Source organism: Sesamum indicum, linkage group LG7 (genome assembly GCF_026168435.1).
Source record: "Sesamum indicum cultivar Baizhima isolate 11 linkage group LG7, ASM2616843v1, whole genome shotgun sequence".
Lineage (NCBI taxonomy): Eukaryota > Viridiplantae > Streptophyta > Magnoliopsida > Lamiales > Pedaliaceae > Sesamum > Sesamum indicum.
Genome location: NC_142663.1, coordinates 7,750,475 through 7,768,363, shown reverse-complemented (window position 1 = coordinate 7,768,363; position 17,889 = coordinate 7,750,475). Strand labels below are relative to the sequence as shown.

General features: G+C 32.8%; 1 protein-coding gene across 1 annotated transcript; it reads left to right on the top strand.

Annotated features, from left to right (window-relative positions):
• The first annotated feature begins 2,460 nt into the window (after positions 1 to 2,460).
• Positions 2,461 to 16,250, top strand: LOC105166333 (serine carboxypeptidase 24). Its single transcript, XM_011085647.3, has 9 exons — positions 2,461 to 2,999; positions 8,294 to 8,401; positions 11,440 to 11,535; positions 11,674 to 11,766; positions 13,487 to 13,572; positions 14,190 to 14,590; positions 14,759 to 14,854; positions 15,672 to 15,780; positions 15,885 to 16,250. The coding sequence occupies exons 1-9, from the start codon at positions 2,753 to 2,755 to the stop codon at positions 16,026 to 16,028; spliced, it is 1,380 nt and encodes a 459-aa protein (XP_011083949.1). The 5' UTR covers positions 2,461 to 2,752; the 3' UTR covers positions 16,029 to 16,250.
• The last annotated feature ends 1,639 nt before the right edge of the window (positions 16,251 to 17,889 follow it).

The following is a 17,889-nucleotide window of genomic DNA, read 5'->3' as shown; positions in this document are numbered from 1 at the left end:
GACTTGAAATATTTCAAATCAACCCTCATACGTTGTTTCATAGTTGTCATCCAATGCGCAACCCAACTGCATGGATTATCCAATTGGTTTGTGGTCATTTGTTATGACGTTAAAATACTGTTCAACGTAAATAGTAAGCACAACAAATATGTAGTGCCAAAGATAAATGCTTACTAAATTCATCAAAATAATATCACATTAATAAAGATTGCTAAGTAGTTTAAAAAAAACTACTAATCGAATTGACTTTTTGGTTACCTATTCTAATAAAATTATGTAAAGTTGCCCCGGGGGGGGGGGGAGGGGGGGCAGGGCTAAATCTGTATAATTTAACATTTTATTTATAAAAATATTTTTTTTTATCTATCATAAGTGCACGGGTTTTCTTTTTTTTTTTTTCAAACTTTTTGTTATCATCATAATTGTGCAGTTTATTTTATTTTATTTTTTGCAAAATTTAATGGGAAAAATGGTCATTTTAAGTGAGATGCATGAAAATTGCGACATAACTGGATATAATTTCCTTTAAAAAGTCCAATAATTTTAAACCATAATAAATTACCTTTAACCCTTCAGAAGTTGATTTCATCTCGCACTTAATGGTTTAAATAGGATTTTGGGATAAAAAATACAATATATATTTTTTTTTCTGTTGGAGCAAAAGTGTTGAACCCGTAATATATGGGGCCACAATTAAAATAGTGACTTTTTGATAGGATAAAAATGCAATTTTTTCATAAAAGAGAAGAAAATTTCCATCCTTCTAATAACCTCTTTCCCTACATACTAATTAATCTCCCACATGCAACGGACCCACCACCCTCCTCGTCCAGATAGATTGTCAAGTCATTTCTGGGCTCTTCATAACCAATGTCCAAACCACGTTGATATTGAAAAATAATGAATGATAAATTAATAGGATTAAGTGTATTTTTTGTGACTTGAGTCATTTTTCGTTTTAGTTTTTTAATTTTTTAGAATTTTAAAATAGTCTTTTAATTTTTTAATTTGCTCGATTTCAAGGCACTAGTCGCTGAATTTTGTCTAAAGTTACAGGATCTAGTCGTCGAATTTTTGTCTAAATTCCGTCTGAATGGTGTCCTAAAATCAAGCAAATTAAAAATTTGCAGGACCTTTACCGAATCCCATAAAGATAAATGACTAAAATGGGAATGTGCTATAGTCTATAGTTAGAGAATCAGGAATGCCCTTAATCCTAATTAATAATACTACGAGAAATATAATATTAATAATAATTAATCGTCATGGATAATAATAAATAGTTATTGACCACGACCATGCAAATGTTGTTGGTCATAATTTTTACAATGGTAACTAAAATATTTGTCATGGTCAAAAGTCATGACAGATGTTTTTACTATGGCTTTTAAGCTGTAACAAATAATTTTTTCAAGATGGAATAGCTAGTTATATATATTTATATTTTTTTTATATGTACATACATATATATTATTTTATTTGTAGGTGTATTGAATGTATATATATTATTGTATTTATATTTGTGTATATATATATATATACTATTCACAGATTTTTTGTCCTTATTTTATAAAAAGTAGTTATTTATTTAATAAATATTTTATGAAAATTAGTAATGAGTTAGAAGAAATTGATGTTCTATTCGGATTCATAAATTTAAATAGATAATTATATAATAAATTAGTTGAAATAAGTTAAACAATTTTACATTATAAAGTTTTTTCAAATATTTTAAGTCGTTCCATACAAGGCATTTAGAGTAAAATTTATTTAAATAATTAAAATAATAAATTATTTCATTAGACATTTTTAATTAAAAAATCAAATCCAACCAAGACATAAAATAAGAGTCATGCTATTGTTTCATGGAAATTTTTTGGAGAAAGAAACAAATAAGGCAACAAAGGGAAGAAAAAATAAAGGCTGACTAATTGGAAACACACCAAGTTAAGGTGTCTCAAAAAAAAAAAAAAAAAAAAAGAAAGGAAAAGGTGTCTAAGTAGTAGCCCAAATATTGGGTCTATTTTGGCGATGCATCGAAAATTAAAATAGACATAAACATAGCAGGCTAGTTTTTTCGCTTTAAATGAAATTTTCGTTAATTTTAATGATTTTATTAAAAGAATAACTGAAAAGTCAAAAAAATAATAGTTTGAGAATCAAAACTACAAAAATAATTTTGTTTATGGGACCAAAATTATATTTATCCCATTTTTATCAATTCACACTACAAGTATTTTTAATCAATAAAAGCATCTATTGAGAGTTTCGATTATTATTTGGCTCGTTTTTCTCAAAGTTTTTAGTATTGTTACTTGAAAATTATAAATTATTATATTTTAAAAAATAAATTATCGTGGTTGACAGTAGAGCCGGAGGACTCTAGCTCTTGTCTTAGACTTTTTAATACACAACTGCCTGCCGCATAATTTTATTTCTCAAAGAGTTAATACAGGCGGGCGCGAGCACACACATTCCCTTATCTGGAGTCTGGACCATTCACCCCTCTCTCTCGCTCTCTATTACATACACCTAGAGTGAGTGATGGGTGAGAATGAGGTCCACATTTCAGACCAGACTTCGACAAGGATATTAATGCAACAAGGGCACAGAGAATTGAATGCCATCCATCATTCTTACATCATTTTTCTCCTTCCTAATTTTCTATTGAATTACTCTCATACTTTCCTTTGCAAAGTTTATTATTAAGACTACTGCTACATTTTCTTTTGAAGAGAGAGAGAGAGAGAGAATGGCAGTGCAAGTACGTCTCGTTTTCTGCTGCTTCATTCTCTCTTCAATTCCCAGCATTTTTGCAGTACCAAAAGATCAAGAGATGGACCGGATTTCGAAGCTGCCGGGGCAGCCTCCGGTGGGCTTCTCTCAGTTTTCCGGCTACGTCGCTGTGAATGATGAAGATGGCCGTGCCCTCTTTTATTGGTTGACTGAGGCCACAAGTAATGCCCACACAAAACCTCTTGTTCTCTGGCTCAATGGAGGTATGCTATATATACATACATATATCTATACTTTCTCTTTATTTCCTTTGTTTTTTCTTTCGCTATATATCACATGTTATTCATATTGAACATACATAGTTTTGACATAGATGGATATGTATGCATATGAATTTATGTGGTTTAATGTTGCTAGTTAGGTTGTCTATCTCTTTTTACTTGCATTACAAGAAATATAATATTTAATCATAGTTAATTGTCATAATTAATAATAATAGCAAATAATCACTGGTCACGATCACGTAGTTGTTGTTACTCATAATTTTTGCAATGATGGCTAAAACGTTAAAAGTCATGGCAAATGTTTTTACCATGGCTCTTACCTATGACAAATAATTTTTTTATGGTGCAAAAATTAGTTTTTTTGCAACGATTTTATCCAAACCTAACCTCTTTAATTTGGTAGTTTGGTGTCAATTTCTAGTTCTTGAATTCATTCTAAGGAGTAGAAGCTATCCCATCTAAGCAAAACTTGCATATATAGGCAAAAAGGTGTCTTTGTTACTGATTTTCTATTTTTAGGTGAGGTTTGGTGTAATTACACGTAAAATTTTTGTGATTTAAAAAGATTACATCTAGTATTTACGAGGTTTGCTTGCGTCTCACAAATAAATCGTCCGTTAGTCGATATTCACTGAACTTGTTGTTTAAAAATCAGAAAAGAAAAATTTATATTTATTTTCGATTGACTTATTACAGATCAAATAAACTCTAATATGATCAAATTACCCTCATACCTCTGCATGCGTTGATACATGTGAGGAGGTATTTTCATCGTTATAGGGGTAGTTTATTTTGAAAAAGAATTATGACATCCAATAAGTCAGTAATAAGTCAATCAAGAGTAAATATCAATTTTCATTTATTTTCTTTTATTAATATCAACAAATTCAATAATTTTTTTACGAACTGAGGAACTTATTCGTTAGATGTAAGCAAACCTCAAAGATGCTCTATGTAATTTTCCAATTTAGAGAGAGTTTACATGTAATCACCAAATCTTAAGAAAAGAAAAGTGTAATGATCCCTAAAAAATTAATAACAAATAAATCGATACAATCTTTACAACCAGTGCCCTCAATCCAAGGGACATTGGAATCCATAACACCACACCTAATCTATTTAAAAAAACTATATATTTCAGCATGGCACGGCACGTGTTAGCCCCCTTTACAAGTTGCTCTCATCACGTGCCTACTACCCATGTCGGCCATGAAACCAACTTTATGTAACGACCACCAGCGCACGCTGGCAAACCCTTCGCAATGTAGTCATAAAAATGCAGCGGTACCAAGTGTCACCTTCATAGGCAGAAAGGGAAGTTGTTTTCTTGTACCAGAAAGCAGTAGATGAAGACCCTTTTAGGTGCTCGTGAACACTGCGTGTGTATTTTTGTGCTTGTGTACATTCTGCCTCTTAAGACATATTCTTTTTGCCAGTTATGACTGCTGGCCTGTGGCTTTTCGTCTCTACATGTTTGTTCAAACAATGATAGAGAATGAGAATAAGTTTTTGTATGCATCTAACCTAAGTCAAGTCATGTTACTTTCGACCTGCGATGCCACTGTCCAACTTTATGGTTGTAATATATCCCACATTCCCGATCTATATGCCCACGCCTATGTAATCTAAAAGACAACAAAGTTGTCTTTATTTCATGCAATTTTCGCCTTGTCCTTAAGTTTTTTATAGTTCTATGTATTAATAATATAATCGAATAACTTACAACGAGCTCCTTTAATATTTGGCGTAGTAACAAATATCATCTCATTGTTTGAAAATTTATCATCTCTTCCTGATTTTACGACCGTCTAACAACTAGTCGGATCTATCAGTCCACGTCAGGTTTTAGTTCAGTTTGTGTGTTAACCTGACAAAAATATTCTTATGGATTATGAATTATAATTTTATTTAGAAAAAATAAATTTTTGTATGGATTAAGTGGTTAACTTTTTAATTTTCCAAAAACTTTTATCCACCTCGTCGGATATTTTTTGAGAAAATATGGCAAGGGCTAAATTGATAATTCTAAACCTCCAGGCAAAGATTACACAGTTTTATCAAAATCAATGGGTACTTGTAATTTTTCAAACAACGAGAAGATATTGTAAGTATATCTAATGTCAAGGGAGCTCATTGTAATTTATCATAACATAATATCTAATGACATATATATGTGGGGAAATTGTAATTTTAGTCACCTAACTATATGGATGGCTATTTTAGTCCTGTTAAAATTAGATTTGGTAATTAGGCCTACAATTAAAACAATTAGCACATTAAGAACAAAAAGTGTCATTTATCATCCAGTGTTATAAAAAATAGTGCAAAATACTCCTAGGTTAAGCGGTATACTGCATGCGCCCTATGTGCATCTGAACATAATTTTATTTTTTATATATATATTTAATTTAATATATTAATACATATATATTTTATAAAAATAATATTGAATATATTAAATATATAAATTTAGTTATATAAAATAATATATACACATATATACATCTTTTCTTACTCGTTGTCCAGTCGCTGGACAGCCCTCCGCCGCCATCTCTCTCCCCTCCCACCGTCGACCCCAGCCCCTCCCCTCGCGTTGCCGCTGCCTCCCCCTTCCTTCTCCCTGTCGCCCCCCTTTCCTCTTCCTCGTTCCCTCGTCTTCAAGCGGCCGTCATCGCCACCGCCTCCCCCTCCTGTGCCTAGATAACCCCCCCCCCCCGGGCGCCCAGATCTGCCCCTTTTGGCTGCCGTCTCCCTTTCCTCCTTTCCCTCCTCCACTCCACTACCGTCCCCCTCCCCTCCTCCTCCTCCCCCTCCCCCACTCCGCCGCTGTTTTCCCCTCATCCCTCCTGCTCCTTTCCCCCTGCGCCCAGATCTGTCCCGCCGCTGGCCACCGTCGCCTCCTCCTCCTCCCACCGGCTATATATATAAATAAATAGTTTTTATTATAAAACTATACACTTAAATTTAATTTTATATATATAATTTTTATTTTTATTTACTTAAATTTAAAGCATTAATTTGAATTAGATAAAATCTGCACCATCGATTGTATTAATTAAATTTAGACCTTAAATTGATCAAAATCCATCGATTATTAAATAAAAATTTAAATATATTTTAAATTTTAAATTAAAAAATAAATAAAAGAAAATGCACGTGTAATTATAAATATTTAGTGTCAGTATTTTGTCATAGTAAGAAATTTCATGATTTTAATAATAATTATTATGTTTGTAAAAATTGTTATTAACATGAGTTAATGACAAAAAAATGTGCACAAAATTGTCACTAAATACAATTAGTGATTCATGTATAGTGATGAACTAGTGACAACAATTAATAGTTGTCACGATTTTATGTTGTTACTAATTTTATTTAAAGATAACTTTATACACATATTTTTGTCACTAATAATTATATAGTGACAATATATATTATTAATAATAAATTTAAAATTATCACTTGATAGTTTGTCACTAGCATCATATCTTCTCGTAGTATATATATACTAACTTTTTAGAAAGTATTTAATAGTGGGTTGTCGAGTGTACTAATGATTGAATAGGGTTTAATGCAATTTACCTCTCTGTGCTATTACAAATGAACAAATTATGCCCTATGAAAAAATAATAGCAATCTAATTTTATGTGCTTTTTTAAAATGAAGCAATTTCCCTTCCGATCAAAGAAGATAAATTAATTCATTTTAAAAAACAGAAAAGATAAATTACTATATTTTTTAAAATATAAATAAATAAATTGCTATTTTTTTAAAAAAATAATTTATTTATTATAATATCATAATAGAGTTGCTTGTACTTTTTTCTAATTGAATATGACTACTTAAAAAAAAAGAGACAATTGCTGGAAAAACGAACAAGATTCATACTATTCATTACTGTACTGATGAATGGTAGGTAGGTTGCTGCATATATATATATATATATATATATATAAGCTTAAATGATTTTTTGGGTTTTATAGTTAAATTATTTTGTGTTTTTGTTTTTAAGTATTGTACGATAATATTTTGATCTTATATATTTTCAATTTTTGTAATTTTAGTTCTTGTTTTGTCGAATTCACCCTATAAGAAAAAAATACATACAAATTTCATGTGATCTTTTAAAATTGGGACTATCATTATAATCAGCAAATTTTTGCTAACGTTTTTATCATTTTACTTTCTTGAATAATATCTTAATCATGCATATTTTAAATTTCTTGATTTTAATCTATTTTTATTGGAATTCATCCTTCCTATTGGTGTGGAAATGAATTTCGACAAAAAAATAACTATTTTTGTGATGAGACTATGTTAAAATCCATTATATAAGAATTAATGATTGTATTTTTTTTTGTCCATTGGCTTCTCGGCAGTGGAACTACACCTGTGTTTATGTGTGTGTGTGAAATTTCGTATTTTTTGTTTGCTATTATCCTAAAACATTGGAGGACCCTCAACTCCATTCACTCATTTAACATATATATTAAGGGAAAAATGCAAGTAATCCCTTGTGATACTGTAAATGAATAAATTACTCCTTTATGAAAAAAAAAATAGTGATTTACCTCCCTGTATATTTTAGAATACAACAATTTACCCTTCTATGATTTTTAAAATGAAGCAATTTACCTCCCTGTATAAGGAGGTAAATTGCTTCGTTTTAAAAAGTATAGGAGGTAAATTACTATATTTTTTTCATATGGGGGTAATGTTCTCATTTTCAATATTACAGGGGGGTAAATTGCTATTCACCCTATATATTAATGATGGGGAAGTTCTATTTTTCTTCTCATAGCCTAAACCTAACACATCTTTAATTCCATTGTTTAGGAATCTCCGAAAAAAAGCCTTATAATTTGTAAAATGTCTAATTTCCAGTCCTCCTACTAACTTTTATTAAAAAATTGACAGAAGAAAATCATACGCAAGTTACACAATCGTTATCGTTTTAAAATGAAGGAAAATGGCTACGTGATTTTTTCCCGTTAATTTTCTAATAAAAGTCAGCAGGGCATTTGAAAATAAGAATTTTCTAAAATTATGGAACGTATTATTTAAAAAATTCTCGTAAGCAGTGAAATAAAAAAGTGTACAGAACCTAATCGACTACGAGATCAAAAATGTAATTTTTCGATTAATGCACAACCAACTTGCATCATTGTGCATGTACTTGACCCCTCTCAATTATTTCACCATGTGTGCATTAAAGTTCCTCACAACCAGCAATGCATATGTGGATTATTGATAGGGTTGGGGTGGGCATGCAGGACCCGGATGTTCATCGGTGGCGTATGGAGCATCGGAAGAGATAGGCCCATTTCGGATTAACAAAGATGCCTCATCTCTCTATCTCAATAAATACTCATGGAATAGAGGTACCTCAACTATCTCATAATGCTAACACACATGATTTTTCATGTATCTACTCACATGCATTATGTCATTTCAGTCACAATTTTCATCTTGTATGTATATGTATGGGGGATTCGACAATTTTAATCCCATAAAAAGTTGATTTGATAACTGAGTCTTATACTCTCAGGATGAAAATTACAATTAGACCTAGAATATTTGCTCTTACCGGCTCTTGACTTCCCCTTTGAGTCCAAGTGGCCTGACCCGGTGGCGACTTGCCTACATTTTTCGGCATGCACGAACTTGTGTTCTTCATAAGTTTCAAATGGGAAAAATTATATTTTTAGTCCTATAGCATAAAGAATTCAATCCTTTTAATTCTATATTTTGTGGGATCTTTAAAATGGTCTCAATATTAGGAAAACTAGACAAATTTAGTCATCTACTTTACAAAATTTTTAAAATGGCATCAAAATTTTAAAAGCTCGATATATTTGGTCATCTTCTTTACGGAATTTATGGGACTAAATGTCTCCAATTTTCTCAAACTTGGAATTATTTTGAAAATTCCATACAACATAGCACTAAATGCGTCGAGCTTTTTGTAATTTTAAATTATTTTAAAAAATTCCGTAAAACAGATCTAGGATAAAAAAATATTGAACCTTTATTTTATAGGAGTAGAAGTTTAATTTCACCTCTCAAATGCCTCATCTCTACTGTATGTCTAAGTTTAATATAATTTATCAGTGTGATATTGTCAATGAGCAAATTATTCTCTTACAAAGAGAAAAGTAACAATTTTACCTCAATTTTTTTAGAATAGAATAATTTACCTCCCGTCTGAAGGGGTAAATTACTTCATTTTAAAACTACACAGAGATAATTTACATTTTTTTTTTCCTCATAAAGAGTATTTTGCACATCCTACATATAACAGTATTTGCTTGCATTTTTTCAAAAATATTTCTAGCCAAGTCCGCTAGGAAAGTTTTTTGAGTCGCCTTTCTTCCCTTCTGTTGGGCTTCAATTATTGAGAAATATATACGTATATTTGGACAGGATTCCTTGGATTTTCATCTGTCCCAACTCGCCAGGAATTTTCTTTTAACACTGTCCTTGAATCCTCATTTGCAATGAGGCCATGTCGCCCTCTAAACTAATTCTGCTGACATTGAGATGCAGCAATCCATCCTAATATCGGAAAACACTTGAATAAATTAAGTTTTTGGACAAATAGCAAAACTATAATATGTTTTGAAAATTCTGTTTAAAATTCTCCACTATTTTAAAAATAGATTAAAGAAAAAAATAATTTACTTTTTTAGACGTAGGTCGCATTCCCTCACCATTAAATTCAGTTAACTGCGTTAATTCTTTTTTAGAAAAACTATTATGTCCTTACTTATTATATATTATTTTTTTATTTTAAAAGTCATAAGATCTAATCAATTTATTTTACTTGTTAGATCTTAAAATTATAAAATAATTAAAAGTTTATTTTTAACCAATTTTAAATATATATGATATGTCTAATAATAAAAATAAATTATTACTTAAAATTGACCCCTTCCTCCCCCCACCCCACTCTCCACCGCTCACACCTACAACCCACTTTCTGTTAGTTTCTACATCAAGCTTTAGCGATTTGAGTGATTGACCAGAGAGAAATGAACAGTGCTTTCTAGAGGATATCTGTCAACAACAAGATCCTAACAAAGACACAGTTGTTGGTTTATATATCGACATCTAGAAAGAAAGAGCTTGACAGAGCGATATTATCTGGAAGAAGGGGCTCTTTAAGGACCTTATGAAGGGATCGTGGAGATGAGCGGTCAATAGGTAAGAAGGTAGGAGCCGGTAGGATAAAATCATGATAAGAAATATGGAATGTGAAAGATAGAGGAATATGGTATTTGGTTAACTTTAGGACATAAGAAATTGGGGGTGGGGGCGAGTCAAAGGTTGGCATTTTTCCGAGGGGCTATTCTTGCTTGCGCGTAACACCTTGGTACCATTTAGCTTTCATTCTCCTCATCTAAGGATCACTCTCTCCCCTCAATTTAGCTACAATTCAAATACCTACTCACCCTTTGGGCACAACGCCGGACAAAACTAGTAGATTTAGCAACAAGAATTCCAGGCCCTAGCAAACAACTAGCCAATCATGATTTTAATATGAAAAGCTCCTTCCCAGTGATGAACAGACCAGAGGCAGCCCTCGCCCCTGTGAGGGTCGGGGAAGCTAGATTCTATTAGTGATTTGGGAACTCTTAGATTTCTTGTACTAACTTCTTAAATATTTACAGCTTAACAAAGGAACTACAAATCCAAGATCAGAAGAGATAAAGAAGAAAAAAGAAGCTACTAAATCAGTAGATCAACTCAGAACTCGTAGGTCCAAATCTGGGCTCAGTAACATCTAACTGCTAACTCATAGCTCAAAGCTCAAACAACTAACTCATTAACTCCTAACTCTAACATCTAGCTCTTAGTTCAGAGAGGATAGAAAAGGTGGACCTGTTATTCTATTTCTTCCTCTAGTCGAAATAGGCAGGTCGAAGAATAGAGCAGCAGAAGGGGGGTTTTCATGCTGAATTTATTAAACTAGGGTGTCTTTGTAGTCTATTTTTAAATATAGGGGAATTATTAGATATTTCAGGAAAATACAGAGATAAAATGAAGTTTAGCCTAAATTTTGGAATGCGCTTCCTTGTAGAAATGTGTATGATTATCCCAAGTACACGATAATGAGTTCGCTCTTTTTACATAATAGCTTAAATTGTTCTCTGCCTATTTGAGTTCATTTCACCACATGAGAACATATTTGTATGGAAATGTTTTCCTCAAATTAACCTTGGTCCGACCCAATTAATCACAAAATAGTGTTATGTAATCGATCATTTTTTTTATACTGTACACTCGTTATATGATACTGTAAAATTTCCAATGCTCGTGTTTATGAATATATGTAAAATTTGCAATGCTCGTGTTTATGAATACAACAGACGTAAATTATGAACACGAACCATTAATATTAACATTATCATGGTTACAGTGGCAAATATTCTTTTTCTTGAATCACCGGCTGGCGTCGGGTTCTCTTATACGAATACAAGCTCTAATCTCAAAGATTCTGGAGACAAAAGGACAGGTATACATATATATGTAGATTTATGCAGAGTTCCTTTCAATATTTTCATGAGTGAAGCAATAAATTGTGTCGTAATTTACCTAGGAATTGATCACAACTCATCAAAGTTTCCTTTTCATTAATATGTGTTCGACACAGCTCAGGATGCTCTCACCTTCCTCGTAAGATGGATGTCCAGATTTCCGCAATACAAATATAGAGACTTCTACATGTCGGGAGAGAGTTATGCAGGTATATAATATATATGTTTATATATTACAAGCAACCCTTACGTAATATTGTAAATAAGCAAATTACATCTTTATGGAAAAATAAATAGCAGTTTACCTCCTTTATTTATTAAAATACAATAACTTTCCTCCTTATGTTTTTTAAAATGAAACAATTTACCTTTTTAGACAGGAAGATAAATTATTTTATCTTAAAAAGTATAGGAATTGCTATATTTTTTTTATAAAAAAGTAATTTATTTATTTTCAATATTATAGGAGAATACCTGTACATATTTAATACTAGTCCAGTGTTTGGATCTTGGATTTTAATAAACCAAACTTTAAGAAAAAATATTTTCTTGCTGCAAAATCATAAAACATTGATCACTTCAAGAGACTGGTCGAACAAGATGGGATATCCAATTCAATTTCATGTTTAATACGGATAGATTTGTTACAAATATTCCGACACTGTATGTGGATGCGATAAGCCGAGATAATAATTTCTCTCTACCCCAGAATTATCCCATTGGTGAGGGTGGAATAGGTTTATCTAGGAACATTGTATTTTCGGTCTCTTAAATTAGGCTCGTTTTTTATTTTTTGTTATGATTTTTTCATATTGTATCTCATTAGTTATAATTTTTTTTATTTTTAGTTCGTAAGTTTTCTGTTTAATGATTAATAGAGAAGTCACGGGGCAGTTAGTCCAGTACGTGTTTGAACGAACGATTCTTGTGATTTCTATGTTAATTATTAGACAGAAAAAAATCACGTGAGAACTAAAAATAAAAATTTTTGAGATGTAGTATGAAAAAAATTATAACTAATGAAATTAAATTACATTTTATCCCACACAAGTCTAGCCGACATATTATGGCACAAAGTCAATTTTGTCCATGTACTTCCCATTCCAATTACTTCGTTGCAATTAACTAATTAGGGACCCTAAAAAAATTTAACTAATTAGGGTAGTTTTGAAATTTCCCTTTATTCATCCATTCAATCCTACATAGTAAATTAAGCCAAGCCACCCTTTTGATATTATATATCAGTAAATTATACTCCAATAAAAAAAATTAAAAATTTACGTCTCTATATTTGTAAAAATACAAATTAAAAATTTTACGTCTCTATATTTGTAAAAATACAATAATTTGTCTCTATGCGTTTTTTAAAATAAAACAATTTACCTCCTTTGATAGGGATGTAAATTGCTTCACTTTAAAAAATACAGAGGGAGTGTTTTCATAGGGAGATAATTTACTCAATTGCAATATTACAAAGAGGTAAATTGCATTAAACCCAACAAATTAATGGGCATTCATGTATCAACAAATTTATCCATCTGGTAGTATAAAATACTAAACATTGTAATACTATTTCTTATTTAATGCTATTTAGGCCTGTCAATAGATAGGGGCGATAGGGCCGTATCCTATTCAGGCTCAAAGAAGGTCTAAATAAGAACAAAAATTATTATCATGAACTTATCCAATCCATTGAACCCAATTCAATATCCATGGTACTCTAAACCTGACACGACCCAATTTATTATTTTGATTTTTCCTGTCCCACTTTTTCTCCTACAATTCTCTTTTTTTTTTTTTTTTTATATATAGAATTTTCCCCTATAAGTCAAGGTGCAAAAGATGTTAACAAGGATTGATGGAACTGGAGTCTATGTAGGATAATCATTTCCCAGTTGCTAATTATTTGATATTATCCTTCTTCCACAGGGCATTATATTCCCCAATTAGCACAGAAAATATATGATTACAACAAGAACTCTTCCCATCCATTCATCAATCTGAAAGGATTCATCGTAAGTCCACTTCAACAATTTCAATACTTTAATTTTCATCTTTTTTTTTTTTGGTTAAATGCAATTTATTCCCATAATATTTTAAATATTTCTTAAAAAAAACCCTTAATAAAGAAAAATTGTCGAAAAATTCCTTCTTGAAAAAGCCAAAAGAAAAAAACCCAAGTGAGGAGGCAATTTGCTTCTTTCTTTTTCTTTCAAGAATGAGTTTTTCGACAATATCTTATTTTTTTAGGGTATTTTTTGAACATTTATAATTTGATAGGAATAATTTGCATTAAACTCTATTTTCTGATCACTTAACTATGGAGAGAATTACATTAGGTTTTTATATTTTTTTAATTTTATTAATAGTGAGGTTCTTACTTTGGCCACACAAGTTAAAAAAACATCTCACTTTTGATCTCTTTGTAACCCTTAAACTTATGTGCACTGCATTTAATATTTATTTGACAAAAAACTTGATGAAAAAACAATTGCAAATGTAAAGTGTAAAATTTCGTAAAGTTGAAATGATAAATTTACACAAAAAAGTTTGAATACAAAACTGTAACAACGGCCATCGTTCGGTTGGAAAAATGTAATTATCCCTCAAAATAAACTACACATATATCCAGGTAGGAAATGCCGCCACAGACCACTACTACGATGGCATCGGAACCGTGACATACTGGTGGAGCCACTCTATCATATCAGATAAAACATACAAATCCATTCTGAAGAACTGCAATTTCAAATCAGACGAATACTCAGAGAAATGCGATGATGCTCTGAGTTATGCCCTGGACTATGAATTTGGCAACATCGATCACTACAGCATTTACACGCCGTCATGCACTGCATCAACTGGCAAACCAGTGCTTTCTCCGACGCTTAAGAATACCCTCATACGCTCCGGATTTTATGGATACGACCCCTGCACTGAGAACTATGCCGAGAAGTACTATAACAGGCCGGACGTGCAGAAGGCCATGCATGCAAATTCTACCGGGATTCCATATAAATGGACGGCTTGCAGGTATGCATTGGTTCGATTTGGCCAGACCTGATTTGTATACGAATGTTTTTGCGTGGAGGATGCCTTAAGAGTGAATTTGTTCTTGTTTATGTTCATTAAAGATGATTCGGAAGAAGATTGTTGATTGATTATAGTTCTTAAATTTACCTATGTACGTAATTATTACAGTGATGTACTGGGAAGGAACTGGAAGGACTCGCAGGCTTCTATGCTGCCTACCTACAAGAAGCTGATTGCTGCTGGACTGAGAATATGGGTGTTCAGGTATAATCATATTCAATTTATGTTAGAATTTCCCGTACAACTATACATGATTTCTTAATATTTTCGGCCAAATTCATAGGTTTTAAATATAGATGAATATACACGTGCAGTTTGAATTGCGATTGATTAGAATTTCTACTACAGGTCTTGTTAGGATTTATTGTGATTTTGGTCCTTAACTGTAGGTGTTTGGCGTTTTGGTCATTTGAGAAATGAAACTTGCCTCTTGGTCCATTATCTTTGTAAATTCATGATTTGAGGATCCATTTTACAAAATTTGAAAACTTTTTGGAAAATCAACCCAAACAAGTCCGCACAATGTGCAAGTCATCTGTGTTCTTAAATTTAAGCCGGCATGTGATTTGCACGTGTAGTTTTTCAGCAGATTTAGAACTTTTTCTGACAAAATATGTCCCCAAATCGCAAAATAAAATTTTTCAAAAGACCAATATGCTAAACACCTATAATTATAGGACCAAAATTGCAGTAGAGTTGCTGTTGTTACATTTTCTATTTTATTTAACATACTTACCACATGCATAAAAGTTAATATATGTTTTTAAAAAGTTATATAATCATTGACATATTTATTCCTAAAAATACGTACATATATCATTTGATCAGAACTCGGTGGTATCTCCATCGAAAAGTTTACTGTAGGACAAGAATAAAATAAAATATGAACTTTATGAACGACAAAATCAAGAAATGAAAATGAAGAATTAAATTGTAGTTCAAAAAATACAAACTTAAGAGACCATTTACGGCATTTACCTTTCCACTTTTCTTACCCGGGAATGTCTTGTGTCTAATGCAGCGGGGACACAGACTCGGTTGTGCCAGTTACTGCAACCAGGCTATCCTTAAACCATCTGAACCTCAAGATCAAAGTTCCATGGTATCCATGGTACTCCGGGGCCGGCCAGGTTGGTGCTCTATGTGTTTAACACGAGCTATCGACGCGGACGAAGAGGTTTTTATAAAAATAAATGCTCTAACCCCATGCTCATTGAACTTGAAAAATTTATAGGTTGGGGGATGGACAGAGGTGTATGATGGATTGACATTCGCCACAGTTAGAGGAGCTGGGCATGAGGTTCCTTTGATTCAGCCAAGGAGAGGTTTCATCCTTTTCAGGACATTCTTGTCTGGAAATGACTTGCCTAAATCATGAACAACTTGTGTCACAAAAATACAAAGTAGTAAGCGTGAATTGAAGTTGAATTGGTTGTGGTTTCCGTAAGAAGGAAATATAGTAGTGAGAGGCAGTGATTATTAGAATAGCATGATTTTATTCCAATTGAACTGAATTAAATCAAGCTAAGGAATTGTGTCAAACTGAATTATGCACTTTGCTACATTTAATTATGTGGGTGGATCGCAGTTGGCCCCTAAATTAACCCTATCGGATAATTGCACTTATTTCTCTGGATTAATTGTATAATTTTAATGTATTCTGAGTATTTTCCATCTTAAGATAATATCAAATTATTTTTAATTAAAAAATATTTTTTAATTATAATAAATTAAATTTAAAATACTAAAGAAAGAAATTTATTATACCGAATTGGCGTACAAGTCGCTCGATCTCATCCTTGACCTGATAACACTCCTCCGTGTCATGGCCTTTCTCACGATGGAATCTACAGTACTTGTTAGAGTATTTCTTTGCTGGGGTAAATCTCGTGTGTCTAGGCCACTTCAAAACATCGGTCTTCTCCACCATCATCAGGGTTTTCACTCTAGCCATGTTCAACGGGGTGTAGTTATGATATTTTTGTTGATATGCCGGCTCCTTGCTTCGGTCGTGTTTCGGTCGCCGATCTGCCCCACTGCTATGATGCCTAGGATCCCTTCCGTGATCCGAACTAGTCCTCCATTCACCATCTTTCATGGCGTTCATTTCTTCTTCGTCTATATACTTCTAGGCTAAGCTCATTAGTTGTTTAACGTCTACCGGGGGGCCCCTTGCCAATGCTGATGCGAAAGGTCCCTTTTTTAATCCATGAATGAGGATGCTGATCATCATATCTATCCTTAGGTCTTGCACTTCTAGGGTCTCGTTATTGAACCTCCCCATGAAATTCTTCAATGTTTCAGTATCGCGTTGTCTTATGGTAAATAGGTGAGTCGCAGATCGCTTCTATTTCCTCTTGCTCGCGAAGTGGAATGTGAATTTTTGTATCAGCTGTTCGTGCGACTCGATGCTATCAGGTGGCATATTGGTGAACCACTCTTGAGCCTTACTTGTCAAAGTAGTAACAAAACGTTTTGCATTAATGGGGCCAGATTGCCCGTAAAGGTTCATTACCAGGTCAAATGCGGCCAAGTGCTCTTGCGGATCTCTGGTTCTGTCGTATTTGGGCAGGTCTGACATTCTGAAGTTGGGAGTCACGATCTCAATCAAAATTTGGTTACAGGAGGGTGAATTCCTATGTTGGGACACTAGTTCCCCATGCCTTTTGAGTTTATCTATTTGTTTTCTCAACATTGCAATTTGTTTTGATACACCATCTACTTCTGCTCGCGAAATAGCAGGTCCTCTGAAATGGCTTCTATCCCTGCTACTCGACCCGACCTCTGATGGCGTAGGCCGACGTCTATCTGCATTCTTTTTACTCATTCATTCGGATGTTTTTTCTTGTTTTTTTTCTCCAAATAACTTTCTTTTCGTGGCCTCCTTCTCAATAGGTGTTGTAGTTCTCTGTTCATAAGCCACAATTGTGTTTTGTCCAGCCTCCTCCATCATTGTTGTAGTTCTGTCCTAGTTAACTGGATAGTCCGTTCCATGCTTCCCAAATTCGTATCAATTCCTTGAATATTTCCTCCCATATCTCCTTCCATGCTTCCTTGGTTTATATTTTACGTTCTCACAAACGGCGCCAAACTGATCCTGTTCGAAAATATGATCACGAATAGCAACCTCGATCACCTTATATTCTTCGAATGGATCTGCAAACCTGAAGCACAAAAGGTTAGGCTAGTCGGGTTCGTCCCTGATGATGATCCTCCGATGCCTAAGTTAGAATAGATAT

Coding starts and splice junctions, on each gene's coding strand:
- LOC105166333 (XM_011085647.3), top strand. CDS start 2,753: ATGGCAGTGCAAGTACGTCTCGTTTTCTGCTGCTTCATTCTCTCTTCA. Junction 8,402..11,439: donor TAAATACTCATGGAATAGAG/GTACCTCAACTA, acceptor TCATGGTTACAG/TGGCAAATATTCTTTTTCTT. Junction 11,536..11,673: donor TTCTGGAGACAAAAGGACAG/GTATACATATAT, acceptor TGTTCGACACAG/CTCAGGATGCTCTCACCTTC.